This window comes from Cnephaeus nilssonii (assembly GCF_951640355.1).
Source record: "Cnephaeus nilssonii genome assembly, chromosome: 1".
Taxonomy (NCBI): domain Eukaryota; kingdom Metazoa; phylum Chordata; class Mammalia; order Chiroptera; family Vespertilionidae; genus Cnephaeus; species Cnephaeus nilssonii.
Window position 1 is genome coordinate 16,559,138 of NC_137072.1, and position 15,722 is coordinate 16,574,859.

At 37.9% G+C, this 15,722-nt stretch overlaps 1 protein-coding gene across 1 annotated transcript in view; it reads left to right on the forward strand.

Annotated features, from left to right (window-relative positions):
* Positions 1-15,722, forward strand: part of SEC23A (SEC23 homolog A, COPII coat complex component) — a 70,762-nt gene that overhangs the window by 25,140 nt on the left and 29,900 nt on the right. The window contains exons 10-14 of the mRNA XM_079771008.1: positions 340-463; positions 2,017-2,097; positions 5,577-5,666; positions 7,733-7,839; positions 15,218-15,371. Of these exons, the coding sequence (XP_079627134.1) occupies positions 340-463; positions 2,017-2,097; positions 5,577-5,666; positions 7,733-7,839; positions 15,218-15,371 (556 nt within the window). The remainder of the gene's footprint in view (positions 1-339; positions 464-2,016; positions 2,098-5,576; positions 5,667-7,732; positions 7,840-15,217; positions 15,372-15,722) is intronic.

Consider the following 15,722-nt stretch of genomic DNA (forward strand, 5'->3'; position numbering starts at 1 on the left):
ATGTGGAGAATAGGGTGGGTTCGGTGGGAGGACCACGTTTGTTACTGTGTACTCTTTTGCATGTTTTGAATGTTATTATGTGTGGATGTGTTACCTCTTTAAAAAAGACTTTTTAAAAATTACCTAGGACAAATGCAGTTACCCCCAGGGTTTAGATTATTTGCGCAGTGAGTACATTATCAAATGTTTGTTTTAAAAATTAATGGTTATGTAGCACATTTTAGGAAGTATTTTAAAATTTGTTAGTAGTACTAAGATGTAATTTATATTTTTGGTTTTAACACATATTTAGACACTTGTGTCACCTACATTGTTTTTTGTTTTTTTTTTTCCATGCAGAGGATACATGGTAATGGGCGATTCTTTTAATACTTCCTTATTCAAGCAAACTTTTCAAAGAGTCTTCACCAAAGATATGCATGGGCAGTTTAAAATGGGTTTTGGTGGTACATTAGAAATAAAGGTAAGAAGCAAAACTTGACACGTGTGGTATGTTATCAAGATAAATTTGTAGGCTTGATCATAATTTTACCATTAATCACATACAACATATGCTTTAAAAATAGTGGTTATATTATATTGAAACTCAGTGTTAGATGTTTTGTTCATTAGAAAGATGTGTCATTATGAAATTTACAATGAAAGTTTACTTGAGCATTTCTGCATAATTGCTAGAAAAGAAGATATTATATAGGTAAAATTTGCTTTAACTTTATTTTTTTTTTATGTAGGGTTTAACATTTTTAGTGCATTTGATCTTTTTTAGGGCTGAATTTGCTTATGCTAGTGCTAGATTTTTTAAAATTGCAGTAATTTTTATCTAATTTAAGAGAAACCTGTTCTGGTGTACTTGAATAATCAGCAATTGTTTTATAGTTGTTAGGTTGTTGATATTATTTTCTATCATTCATTTCAAATTTTAATTTTAAAAACCCAAAGGTTTAGTGCTAGTATCAAGTGCATTGAAAGCACATAGATACTGAATTTTCATTAAATATTTCTTGCTATTTTATTGAATGCTTGCTAAATGTCCAGTATTAAGCTAAGAAATTGTAGAGATCATAAGGGATATCTAAAGCACAGGTCTTCTTATAAACAGATTTAGTTTTGATAGAAAGAAAAGTTTAATATGGAATAGATTTTAATAATAGTAGATTATGAAAGTGCTATAAAGGTTTAGGAATGAAAGGTAAATGCATCTGGGATACAGTTTATCCTAGAAAATAAACAATTTTATGTGACTTACACTGGATTTTGAAAATGGCAGAATTTAAGTTGGTTGAAGAGAATGCATTTTAGTCAGGAGCCCAGTGTGAGGAGAGACACAGAGGTGAGAATCAGCACAGTATATTTGGGGAAACTGCCCAGTGAGAGTGGATGGTTTGTATTGGAATGTAAGGGAAGTAGTTTAATTCTGTGTGTTGATTGCAGTTTGCAGATGCATGTGTAGGCTGAAGCAGCCATTGAAGGTTAAGGAAAAATAGAAGCTGGTGTCTAAGGTTTTGAGTTAGGACATATTTTGGGTATGGTATGATATTTAATTGAGGGTGAGTTATCAAATGGAGACCTCCTCTGTGCAACTGAAATAGAGGATTAATGTTAGGTCAAGGCTAGATTTTATTTATTTATTTATTTTTTAAAAAAATATATTTTATTGATTTTTTACAGAGAAGAAGAGAGAGGGATAGAGTTAGAAACATCGATGAGAGAGAAACATCGATCAGCTGCCTCCTGCACACCCCCTACTGGGGATGTACATGCCCTTGACCAGAATCGAACCTGGGACCTTTCAGTCCGCAGGCCGACGCTCTATCCACTGAGCCAAACCGGTTTCGGCAAGGCTAGATTTTAAATTTGGAAGTTAACATAGAAGTGCTCACTGATTAATTATTTTAACATTAGTATATTTTCATTGAACTTTAAATGTGGAAAAAAATATTTATTCCTATATACTTATAGTTGAATGTTTGAGCTTATCTTTGAGCACACCAAAGTGTACTATGTTTTTATTTGCAGACCTCAAGGGAAATAAAAGTTTCAGGAGCTATTGGACCCTGTGTGTCTCTCAATTCTAAAGGACCCTGTGTGTCTGAAAATGTAAGTCGCCTTTATTCTAAAAATAAAGTACAGTTTAATTCTCAGGACAGAACCAACAGAGACCTGGGTGGCAGCTTATTGCATTGCTTTAAAAATATTGTGTGGACTCAGTTTTTTAGTAGAATGTGGCTCAGCTTCTATCGGCATACCTCTGTTTGTAATTGCTATGTCTGAATACTCCTTTTCCTACCCACTCCTAAATTTAAACTTTTGTACTGTCACCAGTCTTCTATTTATTACGCCTAAGTTATTCCTTACCCCAGTGTGCCTAAAAAAACAGCAAGTATGATTTAGAAATTTGGAGACTTATGAAAATCAAAATTAATTCTAATTTTTTTGACATTTTTTAAAATTTAATAAATCTTTGTTGTTCAGATTATTACAATTGTTTCTCCTTTTTCCCCCCATAGCTCCCTTCCACCCAGTTCCCACCCCACCCTCTGCCCTTACCTCCCCCGCACTGTCCTCATCCATAGGTGTACCATTTTTGTCCAGTCTCTTCCCTTTCCCCCTGAGAATTATCAGTCCACTCCCTTTCTATGCCCCTGATTCTATTATATTCACCAGTTTATTCTGTTCATCAGATTTTTAGTTCACTTGATTTTTAGTTTCACTTGTTGATAGATATGTATTTGTTGTTCATAATTTTTATCTTTACTTTTTTCTTTTTCTTCCTCTTCTTAAAGAATACCTTTCAGCATTTCATATAATACTGGTTTGGTGGTGATAAACTCCTTTAGCTTTTTCTTATCTGTGAAGCTCTTTATCTGACCTTCAATTCTGAATGATAACTGCTGGGTAGAGTAATCTTGGTTGTAGGTTTCTTGCTATTCATCACTTTGAATATTTCTTGCCACTCCCGTATGGTCTGCATAGTTTCTGTTGAGAAATCAGCTGACAATCCTTTGGGTGCTCCTATGTAGGTAACTAACTGTTTTTCTCTTGCTGTTTTTAATATTCTCTCTTTGTCTTTTGCTCTTGGCATTTTCATTATGATGTGTCTTGGTGTGGTTCTCTTTGGATTCCTTTTGTTTGGGGTTCTTTGCACTTCCTGAACTTGTAAATCTATTTCTTTCACCAGGTGGGGAAAGTTTTCTGTCATTATTTCTTCTGTCATTATTTCTTCAAATAGGTTTTCAGTATCTTGCTCTCTCTCTTCTTTGTACCCCCATAATTCTGATGTTGGTACGCTTGAAGTTATCCCAGAGGCTTCTTACACTAACTTCAAATTTTTGGATTCTTTTTTCTTTTTGCTTTTCGGGTTGAGTGTTTTTTGCTTCTTTGTATTTCAAATCTTTGACTTGATTCTTGCGGTCCTCTAGTCTGCTGTTGGGTGTCTGTATAATATTTTTTATTTTAGTCAGTGTATGTTTAATTTCTAGTTGGTCCTTTTTCATATCCTCGAGGGTCTCGCTAAATTTATCGGCCTTTTCTAGAAAATTCTTGAAAAACCTTATAACTGTGGTTTTGAACTCTATATCCAGTCGTTTGTTTTCCTCCATTTCTTTTGTTTGTGATCTGTTTCTATGTCTCTGCATTTTCGCTGCTTCCCTGAGTTGGTAGGGTAGCCTTGTGTGCTAGATGTCCTACATGGCCCAGTCGGTCGGCCTCCCCAGTTACCTGAGGTAAACACTCTTGGTGCACCCCTTTGTGGACTGTGTGTACAGCCTTGTTGTAGTTAAGTCTTGATTGTTGTTGGTATCACTGGGAGGAATTGAGCTCCAGGCCAATTGGCTGTGAGGATCAGCCGGGAGAACTTCTGTGCTGGAGACAGCTTTATGGGACCAGACTTGCAAAATTGCAAAAGCCTCTGTGCTCAGCTTGGATGGGGCGGAGTCTCAGTGCTGAGCAGGCAGTCTTGGCTTCCCGTCAGCCCTGCCTATGAGGCCCCTGGGTCTCAGTGTCCCTTGGTAATCGCTGCAAGCACCTCTTTGAGAAAGCTGCCCTCGACTTTTGCCCGCTGCCAGATAGTCCAGTTTCTCCCCCAATGAATCTGGATTTCCAGTTTCTCGCCCGGAACTGGAGTTCAGTGCAGTCGGGAGCTTCTGGTTCCCTCCAGCTAGAGAAAGCCAGCGGCACACTCAGCAGTCAGTCCTCTGCGTGCACTCGCATTCGCGCCTTCAGACCTCTGCCTTTCGCGGCTCCCCTGAGTTTCCTCCTGACAGTCCAGATTCCCTCCATAAGAGCCTGGGTCTCTAGGGTTTCGCCCAGAACTGGGGTTCAGTGCAGTTGGAACTGGGGTTCAGTGCAGTTGGGAGCTTCTGACTCCCTCCCGCTAGGGAAATCCAGCGGCAACCTCAGCAGTCATTCCTCTCTGTGTGCACTCACGCATGTGCGCCTCTAGACCCCTGCCCGCTGTGGCTCCCCCAAGTCTCCAAGTCTCCGTGTGCCTTTCTCTCTACCTGACAGTCCAGACTCCCCCGTATGAGCCTGGGTCCACAGGGTTTCCCCCGGATCTGGGGTTCAGTGCAGTTGGAACTGGGGTTCAATGCAGTCAGGAGCTTCCTTCTCCCTCCCGCCAGAGAAAGCCAGCCAGGCACTCAGCCGCCCTTCCTCTCTGCGCATGTCTCCTTACCTCAGCCCTTTGCAGCTCCTCTGATTCTCCGTGAGCTTTTCTCTTTCCTTCTAGTTGTAGAATTTCCACTCAGCCTGCTTTCCTGTGGTTCTGGATGATGTCCATTCTGTCTTTTAGTTGTAGTTTTGAAATTGTTGTGCGAGGCAGCAGTTTAGGTGTTCACCTATGCCGCCATCTTGGTTTCTCTGAATTTTTTGTTAGTAGAATCTACAACAAAGTAAACAAATTAGACAGACTTACGTTTCAATTCCATACTTATTATTCCATTTAGTGGATGTATAATGCACTTAAAAATGGTAGAATTATGTACTGTTACTGTAGAGAGGATGATGGGATAAATAACACAAAGTGGGTAAACATCTTTAAAATGACTGAGTTGAAAATTAATTTTAAGTAGTTTACATGATGAAGATTTATTTCTTAAATTTTTTCTTGGAAATAAGCCTGCTTAGCAGTTCTGATCCAGAGAACTTGTATTCTTTTCTTTATTTATTTTTTTTGAGAACCTGTATTCTTATGTGCATATATTATGTGTTAAATCAATATTTCTTTACACATATCAAATAGTTCAGTAGAAGGATGTTAGTTGTAATTACTTCATTCAATGGTATATACTTTTTTAAAGTCTACAATATGGAGAACTTATATCAACACTTTTGTATTTACTTAGCAAAAATGTGAATTATTTTATAATATTATTGTGTAAAAGTTGCTTAATTTTATTTGATGTATGTTTTATATGATTTAAAATTTTTAAGTTTTTAATATTCAGTGAATTTGTTAGAAACCTGAAATGGATTTTTTCTTACTGGAGGTTTTATTCTCCCTCTTTTCACCTTGGTATATATTATAGTAATAAATTATGTTGTCTAGTTTTCAAACGTATTATATTTTATTTCTACAGGAGATAGGAACAGGTGGCACTTGTCAATGGAAGATATGCGGACTTAGTCCCACTACAACCTTAGCCATATATTTTGAGGTTGTCAATCAGGTATGACTCTTTATATTGGAATATTGAAACGTATATTTAAACAAATACTTAATTTAGGCCATGATTTTTTCATATTTTTTCTTCCAATAGTAAATATAACCCAAAGCTTATTCTATTTTGAAATTTTTCTTATTTTCTATTTTTCAAAGCTAAACTTCTTGTGAGAGGACATACTGTAACAGAAAGAGATGTTAGGGAAACTGGCAGATGCCCAACCTTGGGCACCCCAATTTAGCTTCCATTTTTGTTTTTAAATATAAAATTGAAGCGTAAGTAAAATCTTACATTTTGTTCTAGTTATGTGTTTTTGTAATTTGATATCTAGTTCCTAATTGTGACAAGGTACATATGTGTAATGACATATGAGTCCGACAAGAAGGTTCCCCCCTTTATATATTTTTTAAAATATGGAATTCTTAACAAATTTGTGTGTCATTATTGCACTGGGGCCATGCTAATCTTCTGTGTATTATTCCATTTTGGTATGTGTGCTGCTGAAGCGAGCACAAGAAAGTTTAGTATGTGAAAATACAGAAAAAAATTACTAGGTAAAGATGCCAATATTTGGCCCGGCTGGTGTTGCTCAGTGGTTGAGCATCAACTATGAACCAGGAGGTCATGGTTTGATTCTTTGTCAGGGCACATGCCCAGGTTGCAGGCTTTATTCCCTCGTAGGGGGTGTACAGGAGGCAGCCAATCGATGATTCTCTTTCATTGTTGAGGTTTCTATCTCTCCCTCTTCCTTCCTCTCTAAAAATCAAGAAAGTAAAAATTTTAAAAAGATTCCAATAATTGGAAAGATTTTTTTTGCTACATGATGAAGTTATATTAAATCATATATATACATTAAATCATTTAATGTATAAATTACTGATTTATATACCAGTAGTTATTAGGCATAAAATGAACCACAGACTATTAACAGTCAGCCTTTCTAAGATAGGTACAAGATTTTTTTTTTCAAACAGTTAAAATTTGGGAAAAATATAATGGCTGTTACTGACCAAAACAAACAAACAAAATCAAAGCAAGAATATCTATTGTCAAAGGGCATGAAGTTTTCCTTTTAACTACTTGCTATTTCTTTCTGAGGATCATTATATAATCACTAGAGGCCCAATGCATGATTGAATCATGCACGTGTAGGGTCCCCTACATGCTTTCGCTTTCGATCACGGGGGAGCTGGGTGCCTGTCCGCTGGTGCACCAGGCCTTTCAGAAGCCTCTGGCGTGGCGAAGGCTTCTGAAAGGCCTGGTGCCTGAGCGGACAGGCACCCAGCTCCCACGCTTTTGCTTTCGATCGCGGGGGAGCTGGGTGCCTGTCCGCTGGTGCACCAGGCCTTTCAGAAGCCTCTGCCCTGCCGAAGGCTTCTGAAAGGCCTGGTGCTGGAGCGGACAGGCACCCAGCTCCCCCGCTTTTGATGGTCCGCGGTGGGACATGAGCTCGCTGCCCCAGAGGCCCCTTCTGTGCCGCAGCACAGCTATGGCGCAGACGCTGAGCTCCAGCCGCCACTGGCAACGCGAGCTCAGTGTCCCGCTGGCCCAATCGGCTACCCCGACCACCCCGAGTCCCGCCCCCCCGCGCCTCCTGACCAATCGCGGGCATAGCGAAGGTACGGTCAATTTGCATATTTGTCTATTATTAGGTAGGATTACTCTCTTCTCATTAATAGTTTTCTGTTGGTCATCTGTTCATCATGTGATTATCTTCCTAAAAGTTCTGTTTTCATTTTACACTCACAGGGGAGTATGACTTAGTTCAGCCTTTTCCTTATCTGTTAATTTCTTTACACTTCTCCCTTAATTTCTTCTTTCATATCCTTCTGAATTATGTATTACATGAAATTGATATCCTAGTTGGACTCACTCCTATCCTTCATCATTTTCCCCCTTTGCCAAATCCAGTTCTCTTTTATGGGACATATTACAACTGTTTTGTATGTACTGTAAAAAAATCCTTCTAATCGATATTAGAATTTATTTTATTAGTGCTAGGATATGCAGTCAATGACTATATGACAACAACATAATAGATTTTGCTTATTTTCACTCTTACTTTTAAACAGCATAATGCTCCAATTCCTCAAGGAGGGCGTGGTGCAATTCAGTTTGTGACTCAGTATCAGCATTCAAGTGGGCAGAGACGCATTCGAGTGACCACCATTGCAAGAAAGTAAGTTGTATTTGTTAGAGATTTAATTTACGTATCAATACTATTCTGAATTGTGCTCCCAAACTGGGTTCCTATTTTGAGTGATATCCATGACTAGAAAATGAACATTTATGATTAATAGCACTTTATTTCTTTCTAGCTGAGCTTATTTGCTAAAATACTCATTGTTAAGAATTGTAAAGCAATTAAAAAATCTATTCCTAAGACATATTCTATAAAATATTCTTCTATTTATCTTACTCTCCTGAGGGTAGGAGAAAAGCTAATATTATCCTATTATTATTAATAATAATAATATATATGATGTATTATATACCTATATAATAACCATATAATAATCAATAGGATTACTTTTCAATTGATAATAAAGTCCTTAGCTACTTTTATCATATTTATTTTCAAGTGTTAGTCATTTAATTCACTTATGAAACCTTTATTTAGCATCTGCTTTATAGACTGGGTACTTTTGGGAGAGGGTGTAGAATGCAAATGATGTGAACGTACTTTGTCTGCTATACGATGATGGGGGATAGACTAGTCCTCAAAATATCTATGGTGAAGAGCCAGTTTTAAAAAATTTTTTCCTTCAATCTTTTGTAGACTAATACTTTTATTAAACATAAGAAAATGAATTACTAGGAAAATGAAATTATAAAAAATAATTCAAAATACAAGTCGCTATTTTTTTGTCAGATTCATAAGACATAAAATTATTTTGTTAAATTGCTCAGAAGTTTATAAACATATACTCTCATTTTCAATTTTTAGCTCATGATGAGCTAGCACTGGGTTCAAATACCACACTTTGACTAGCACTGGTCGAGACCACAAAGCAAAGTCTCCTAATAGTTAACATTATAGGGTAGTGTTTTGTGTAGCAAAGTTATATCCTATATTTGTTGAGATAGTTAACAGTTTCCAAAAGACAGTAATTAGGCATAGACTGACATAACACAGTTGGCAATTATTTGGAAAATATTAAAAAAATTATTTGTCTATTTGAAGAAAATTAAAGCCCTGGCCAGGTAGCTCAGTTGGTTAGAGTGTTTTCTTGATACACCAAGATTGCAGGTTTGATGAACAACAGATCTGTGTTTCTCTCTCTTTCCCCCTTCCTCTCTTTCTCAAATCAATGAATTAAATAAAGAGAAAAATATTAAAAATAGAGGAAGAAGAATTTTGAACATGTTACTGCCTGAATTACCTTGGGATCTCTTTTTACATATTTGAGTCATGTAAAAGTGATTCAGCTTTTCAAGAAGTCTATCAGTATTGCCAGTCTTGCTCAAAGTTAAGTACATTAGAACTGGGTTCAGCTGAAGTATTACAAAATGCTGTCAGTGAAATATTAAAACAAAGAAACAAACAAACAAACAAATAAAAACTGTTGCTGGGTCTGCCCAGGTTTAGATTGGATTTATAGAGCATGTTAATTTAATAAATTACTATTGTATACATGATATTAAATTAATCCCTTAGACTAAAATTTTCACTTTTAAATGGTTTTAGTCAGTGTATTCACATGGAGAAAAAAATACATAGTAATTTTAATTAGGTAATTTTTACCAGTGATAATTGAATTAAAAATCAATGATGTTAAATAACATGCTACCAAACTATGAATGGGTAAAGAATGAGATCAAGCAAGAAATCAAAAGATACCTTGAAACAAATGAAAATGAGGACATAAAAAACCAAAATTTATGGGACACAGGGAAAGCATTCTTAAGAGGGAAATTTATGGCATTGCAGGCCTATCTCAAGAAACAAGAAAAATCTCAAATAAACAATCTAACTTTAACCTAAATGTAAGATGTGAAACTATAAAAGTTTTAGAAGAAACTATAGCAGTAAAATCTCAGCCATCTCTTATAGCAGTATGTTTACTCATACATCTACTAGGACAAAGGAAAACTAAGGAGAAAATAAACAAATAGGACTATCGATACATATAAAATGCCAGCAACCAGAATGACCAGTGGCTATGACACCCACTGCGGCCAGTGAACCAGTCAATCGGCGGTGGGGGAGGCCTGGGTGGCCTGCTAACCCCCCTGTAGCCCCTCTTCCTGTCCGGCCCTGCTCCTGATCACCCCCCCACCCCAATAGTGGCGGGGACAGCTGGCCAACCTCCTCCAGCTCCTCTCCCTGGCCAATCCTGCCCCTGATTGGCCCCCACCACCCCAATGGTCTGCAGTCTCTCCCCCAGGCTGGCCCCGCCCTTAGTCACACCCCTTACCCCAATACAGGGCGGGGCCAGCAGCCAACTTCCTGCAGCCCCTCCTCCCACCTGGCCCCACCCCATATCAGCCCCCCCACCCCAATCAGGGGCAGGGCCACCAGCCAACTGCCTGCAGCCCCTCCCCCAGCCAGCTCCACCCCCTTGTTGCCCCCCCCCCCACCAATTGGGGGTGGGGCTGGCCAGCCAACCTCCCACGGCCCCTCCCCTAGCTGCTGACCCCTGATTGCCCCAACCCCACCCCATTTGGGGGCGGGGCAGGCTGGCCCACTGCCCACAGCCCCTCCCCACAGCCGGCCCCAACCCCAGTCACCCCCCCCCCCAAATCAGGGGTAGAGCCCACTGGCCAATCACCTGCGGCCCCACCCCCCAACCAGCCAGGCCCTGATTGGCCAATGAGTGCGGACTGGCTGGCCAACCTCCTGCTGTCTCCTCATCCCGACAGGCTGGACCCCACCTGTGCATGAATTCGTGCACTGGGCCTCTAGTATTAAAATAAAAAGCTTTTGCACTGCAAAAGATGCCATGAACAAAATAATGAGAGCCCACTGTATTGGAGAACATATTTGCCAATGATACATCTGATGAGGGTTTACTCTCCAAAATATATAGGGAACTCACACAACTTAACAAAAGGAAGACAAACAATCCAATTTAAAAATGGGCAAAGGACCTAAATAGACACTTCACCAAAGTGGACATACAGAAAGCTAAGAGACATGAAAAAATGCTCAAAGTCACTAATCATCCAAGAGATGCAAATCAAAATGACAATGAGATATCACCTCACACCTGTCAGAATGACTATTATCAACAAACAACAAGTGTTTGAGAGGTTGTGGAGAAAAGGGAACCGCAGTACATTGCTGGTGGGAATATAGGATGATGCAGCCATTATGGTAAACAGTATGGAGTTTCCTCAAAAAATTAAAAATGGAACCTGCATTTGACTAAGTGATCTCACTTCTAGTAGTATAGCCTAGAAAACCCAAAACATTCATCAGAAAAGATATATGTACCCCTATGTTCATAGCAGTGCAAGTTATAATAGTTACGATTAAAATCAGCCTAAGTGCCCATCAACAGATGAGTGGATAAAAAACTATGGTATATTTACACAGTGGAATACTAGGTGGCAATAAAAAAGAAAGAACTCTTACCATTTGCAACAGAATGGATGGACCTGGAGTGTATTATGCTAAGCGAAATAAGCCAGTCAGAGTAAGAGAAGTATCTCATGATCTCACTCATGTGGAATCTAATGAACCAAATAAACTTATGAACAAAAATAGACCCAGAGACATAGAAGCATGAACAGGCTGTCAAACTCAGAGGAAAAGCAGGGGAGGGTGGATGGGAAGAGATCAACCAATGAACTTGTATGCATATATGTATAACTTGTGGACACAGACAGTGGGGTGATGATGGCCTGGCTGGGATGAATGGGAGTGGGCTGGAAGAGGTTAATGGGAGAAAAAGGAGGACCTATATAATAGTTTCAACAATAAGATTAAAAAATATATAATAATAAAGTCATGGTTGTATATAAAAAAACAAGAACAATCTAACTATACACTTAAAGGAACTAGAAAGAGAACATACAAAGCCCAAAGTGAGTAGAAGAAAGGAAATAATAAAGATCAGAGTAGAAATAAATAAAGTCTAAAAAGCAATGAAACAATCAATGAAACCAAGAGTTGTTTCTTTGAAAAGATAAATAAGATTGACAAACCCTTAACTAGACTTAACAAGAAAAAAAGAGAGAGGCTCAAATAAATAAAATCAGGAATGAAAGAGAAGTAACAACTGACACTAAAGAAACTCAAAGGACTGTAAGAAAATATTATGAACAACTATATGCCAACAAAATTGGACAACCTGTGTGAAATGGGTAAATTCCTAGAAACATATAGTCTTCCAAAATTGAATCTGGAAGAATCAGATAATCTGAATAGACAGAGCATAACTAGTGAAATTGAAGCAGTAATAAAATCCAACAAACAAAAATCCTGGACCTGATGGCTTCAAAGGTAAATTTTACCAAATATTCAAAGAAGAACTAACCCATCCTTCTCAAACTATTCCAAAAAATTCAAGAGGAGGAAACACTTCCAAGGTCTTTTTATGAAGCCAACATGATGCTAATTCCAAAATCAGATATGGACATTACAAAGAAAGAAAATTATTGGCCAATATCCCTGATGAACATAGATGCTAAAGTCCTCAAAAAAAAAAAAAAAATTAGTAAACCAGATCCAGCAATACATTAAAAAGATCATACACCATGCTCAAGTGGGATTTATTCCAGGTATGCAAGGTTGGTACAATATCCACAAATCAATAAATTTGATACACCACATAAACAGAATGAAGGTTAAAAACCACATGATCATATCAATAGATGCAGAAAAAGCATTTTATAAAATCTAACACCCATTCATGATATAAACTCTCAGCGAAGTAGGAAAAGAGGGAACATACCTCAACGTAATAAAAGCTATACACAAACCAACAGCCAACATCATACTCAGTGGGTAGAAACTACAAGCGTTTGTCTTAAGATCCAGAACAAGACAGGGATGTCTACTTTCACCAATCTTATTCAACACTAGAGGACCAGTGCACGAGATTCGTGCACTGAGGGGGCGGGGGCAGTCCCTCAGCCCGGCCTGTACTCTCTTGCAGTCTCCGGGGCTCTTGCAGTCCAGGGCCCCTCGCTCCTGTGTTGAGCATCTGCCCCCTGGTGGTCAGTGCATATCATAGTGACCAGTCGTTCCGCTGTTTGGTCAATTTGCATATTATACTTTTATTATATAGGATAGTACTGGAAGTCCTAGCCACAGCAGTTAGACAAGAAATAAAAGGCATCCAAATTGAAAAGGTAGAAAACTCATTATTTGGAGATGACATGATACTGTATAAAGAAATCCCTAAAGATTCCACTGAAAAACTACTAAAACTGCTAAATGAACTCAGTAAAGTAGCAGGATGCAAAATAATTATCCAGAAATCGGTTGCATTTATATACACCAAAGGGAAACTAAGAAAACAAAACAAAACACCTATTTACAAGTGCATTAAAAAAATCCCTAGGAATAAATTTAACCAAGGATGTAAAAGACCTGTCCTTGGAAATTAAGACACAGAACAAAGAAATTGAATAATATAAAAATAGTTGAAACATATAACATGTTTATGGATAGGAAGAATTAACATCATTAAAATGCCCATACTACCCAAAGCAATCTATAGATTCAATGCAATTCATATCAAGATATCAATGGCATATTTCACAGAACTAGAACAAATATTCCAAAAATTTGGACCCAGAATAGCCATAGCAATCTTGAGAAAAAAGAACAAAGTTGGAGGAATCATGCTACCTAATATCAAACTATATTACAAGGCTATAGTTATCAAAACAGCATGATACTGGCATTAAAACAGACGTATAAATCAGTGGAACAGAATAGAGAGCCAGAAATAAACCCATGCCTTTATGGTCAATTAATATTTGACGAAGTAGGAAAGAACATATAATGGAGTAACTATAGTCTCAATAAATGGTGTTTGGAAAATTGGATATAAACATGCAAAAACATGAAACTAGACTATCTTCTCACACCATACACAAGAATAACCTCAAAATGGATTAAAGACTTAAATGTTAGACTCAAAACCATAAAAATCCTAGAAAAAAAATTGGCAGTGAAATCTTGGACATTTCTTGTAGCGATATATATATATTTTTGATGTATTGCTACCAGCAATGGAAACAAAGGAAAAAAGTAAACAAATTCGACTGGATCAAACTAAAAAGTTTGCACAGCAAAGGAAATCATCAACAAAATGAAAAAACACCCCACTGATTGTGAGAACATATTCACCAATGATACATCTGATGAGGGTCCATAGCCAAAATTTATAACAAACTAATAGAACTCAGCGCCAAAAAAACACACCTATAATTAAATACCAAATGGGCAAAGGACCTGAATAGATACTTTTCCAAAGAGCACGTACAGGCCGATAGGCAAATGAAAAGATGCTCAATGTCACTAGTCATCAGAGAAATGCAAATTAAAGTACAATGGGATATCACCTCACAACTGTCAGAATGGCTGTCATCAATAAATCAACAAACAACTGTTCATGAAGATGTGAGACCCCTTGTGCACTGTTGGTAGGAATGCAGATTGGTGCAGCTATTGTAGAAAGCAGTAAGGAGTTACCTCAAAAAATTAAAAATGAAACTAACTGCCGTATGACCCAGCAATTCCACTTCTGGGAATATATCTGAAGACTTCTGAAACATGGATTCCAAAGAATATATGCACTAGTATATTTATTGCAGCGTTATTTACAATTGCCAAGATTTAGAAGCAGCCCAAGTTCACATCAGTAGATGAGCAGTGGTACATCTACACAATGGAATACTACGTGGCTGTAAAAAAGAAGGAAATCTTCCCTTTTGCAACAGCATGGATGGACTTGGATAGTATTATGCTAAGTGAAATAAGCCAGTCAGAGAAAGACAAATACCATGTGATTTCTTTTATATATGAAATCTAATGAACAAAATAAATTGACAAAGAAAATAGAAAGAGACTCATAGATACAGAGAACAGACTGATGGCTGTCAGAGGGGAGGGGGTTTGGGTGCTGGGTGAAAAAGGTGAAAGGATCAAACAAACAAAAACACCACTTTTTAGCCTGGCTGGTGTGGCTAAGTTTGTTGGAGCGTCCTCCCATATACCAAAAAGTGGTGGGTTTGATTCCCAGTCAGGGGACATCTAGATAATATTGGAATTTTAAAATATTGGAGTAATTTTATGTATCTTTTAAATTAACCTTTTGCACTCAGATGTCAAGATTAAAATTACTCTTTGAATGTATCAATAATTTGAAATATTAAAAAATCCAAATAAATAAGTTTGTATGAAAAGAAACTCCAGTTTTTTATTCTACTGCCACACTTTGTAAAATCTGGGGTATTTAAAAAATTAAATCCCGAGTAGAATAAAGGAACCGAGAAAAAAGCAAGCGAGTGCAAAGAGTTAAAATATGTGTGATAGCCCAACTACAATATTGTGAATATAATAATTTAGAAGCATTTCTGTGCTTTCTTCTTGTCTTTAGCTGGGCAGATGCTCAAACTCAAATCCAGAACATTGCTGCATCTTTTGACCAGGAGGCTGCTGCCATTCTAATGGCCAGGCTGGCAATATATAGAGCAGAGACAGAGGAAGGGCCAGATGTGCTTAGATGGCTAGACAGACAGCTCATTCGACTGGTATGTAGTGAACATGGTGCTTTTCTAAATCTGTGTATGCCTTTATCTGTAGTAAATATTTGTTGCTGATAATCTTTTTTTTTAAAGCTCACATATTTATTTATTTATGTTTTATGTTTAATAAGTCTTTATTGTTCAGATTATTACAGTTGTTCCTCTTTTTTCCCCCCATAGCTCCCCTCCACCCGGTTCCCACCCCACCCTCTGCCCAAACCGCCCCCCCCCCCACTGTCCTCATCCATGGGTGTACCATTTCTGTCCAGTCTATTCCCGTACCCCCACACCCCCAACACCCGCTTCCCCCACAAGAATTGTCAGTCCACTCCCTTTCTATGCCCCTGATTCTATTAT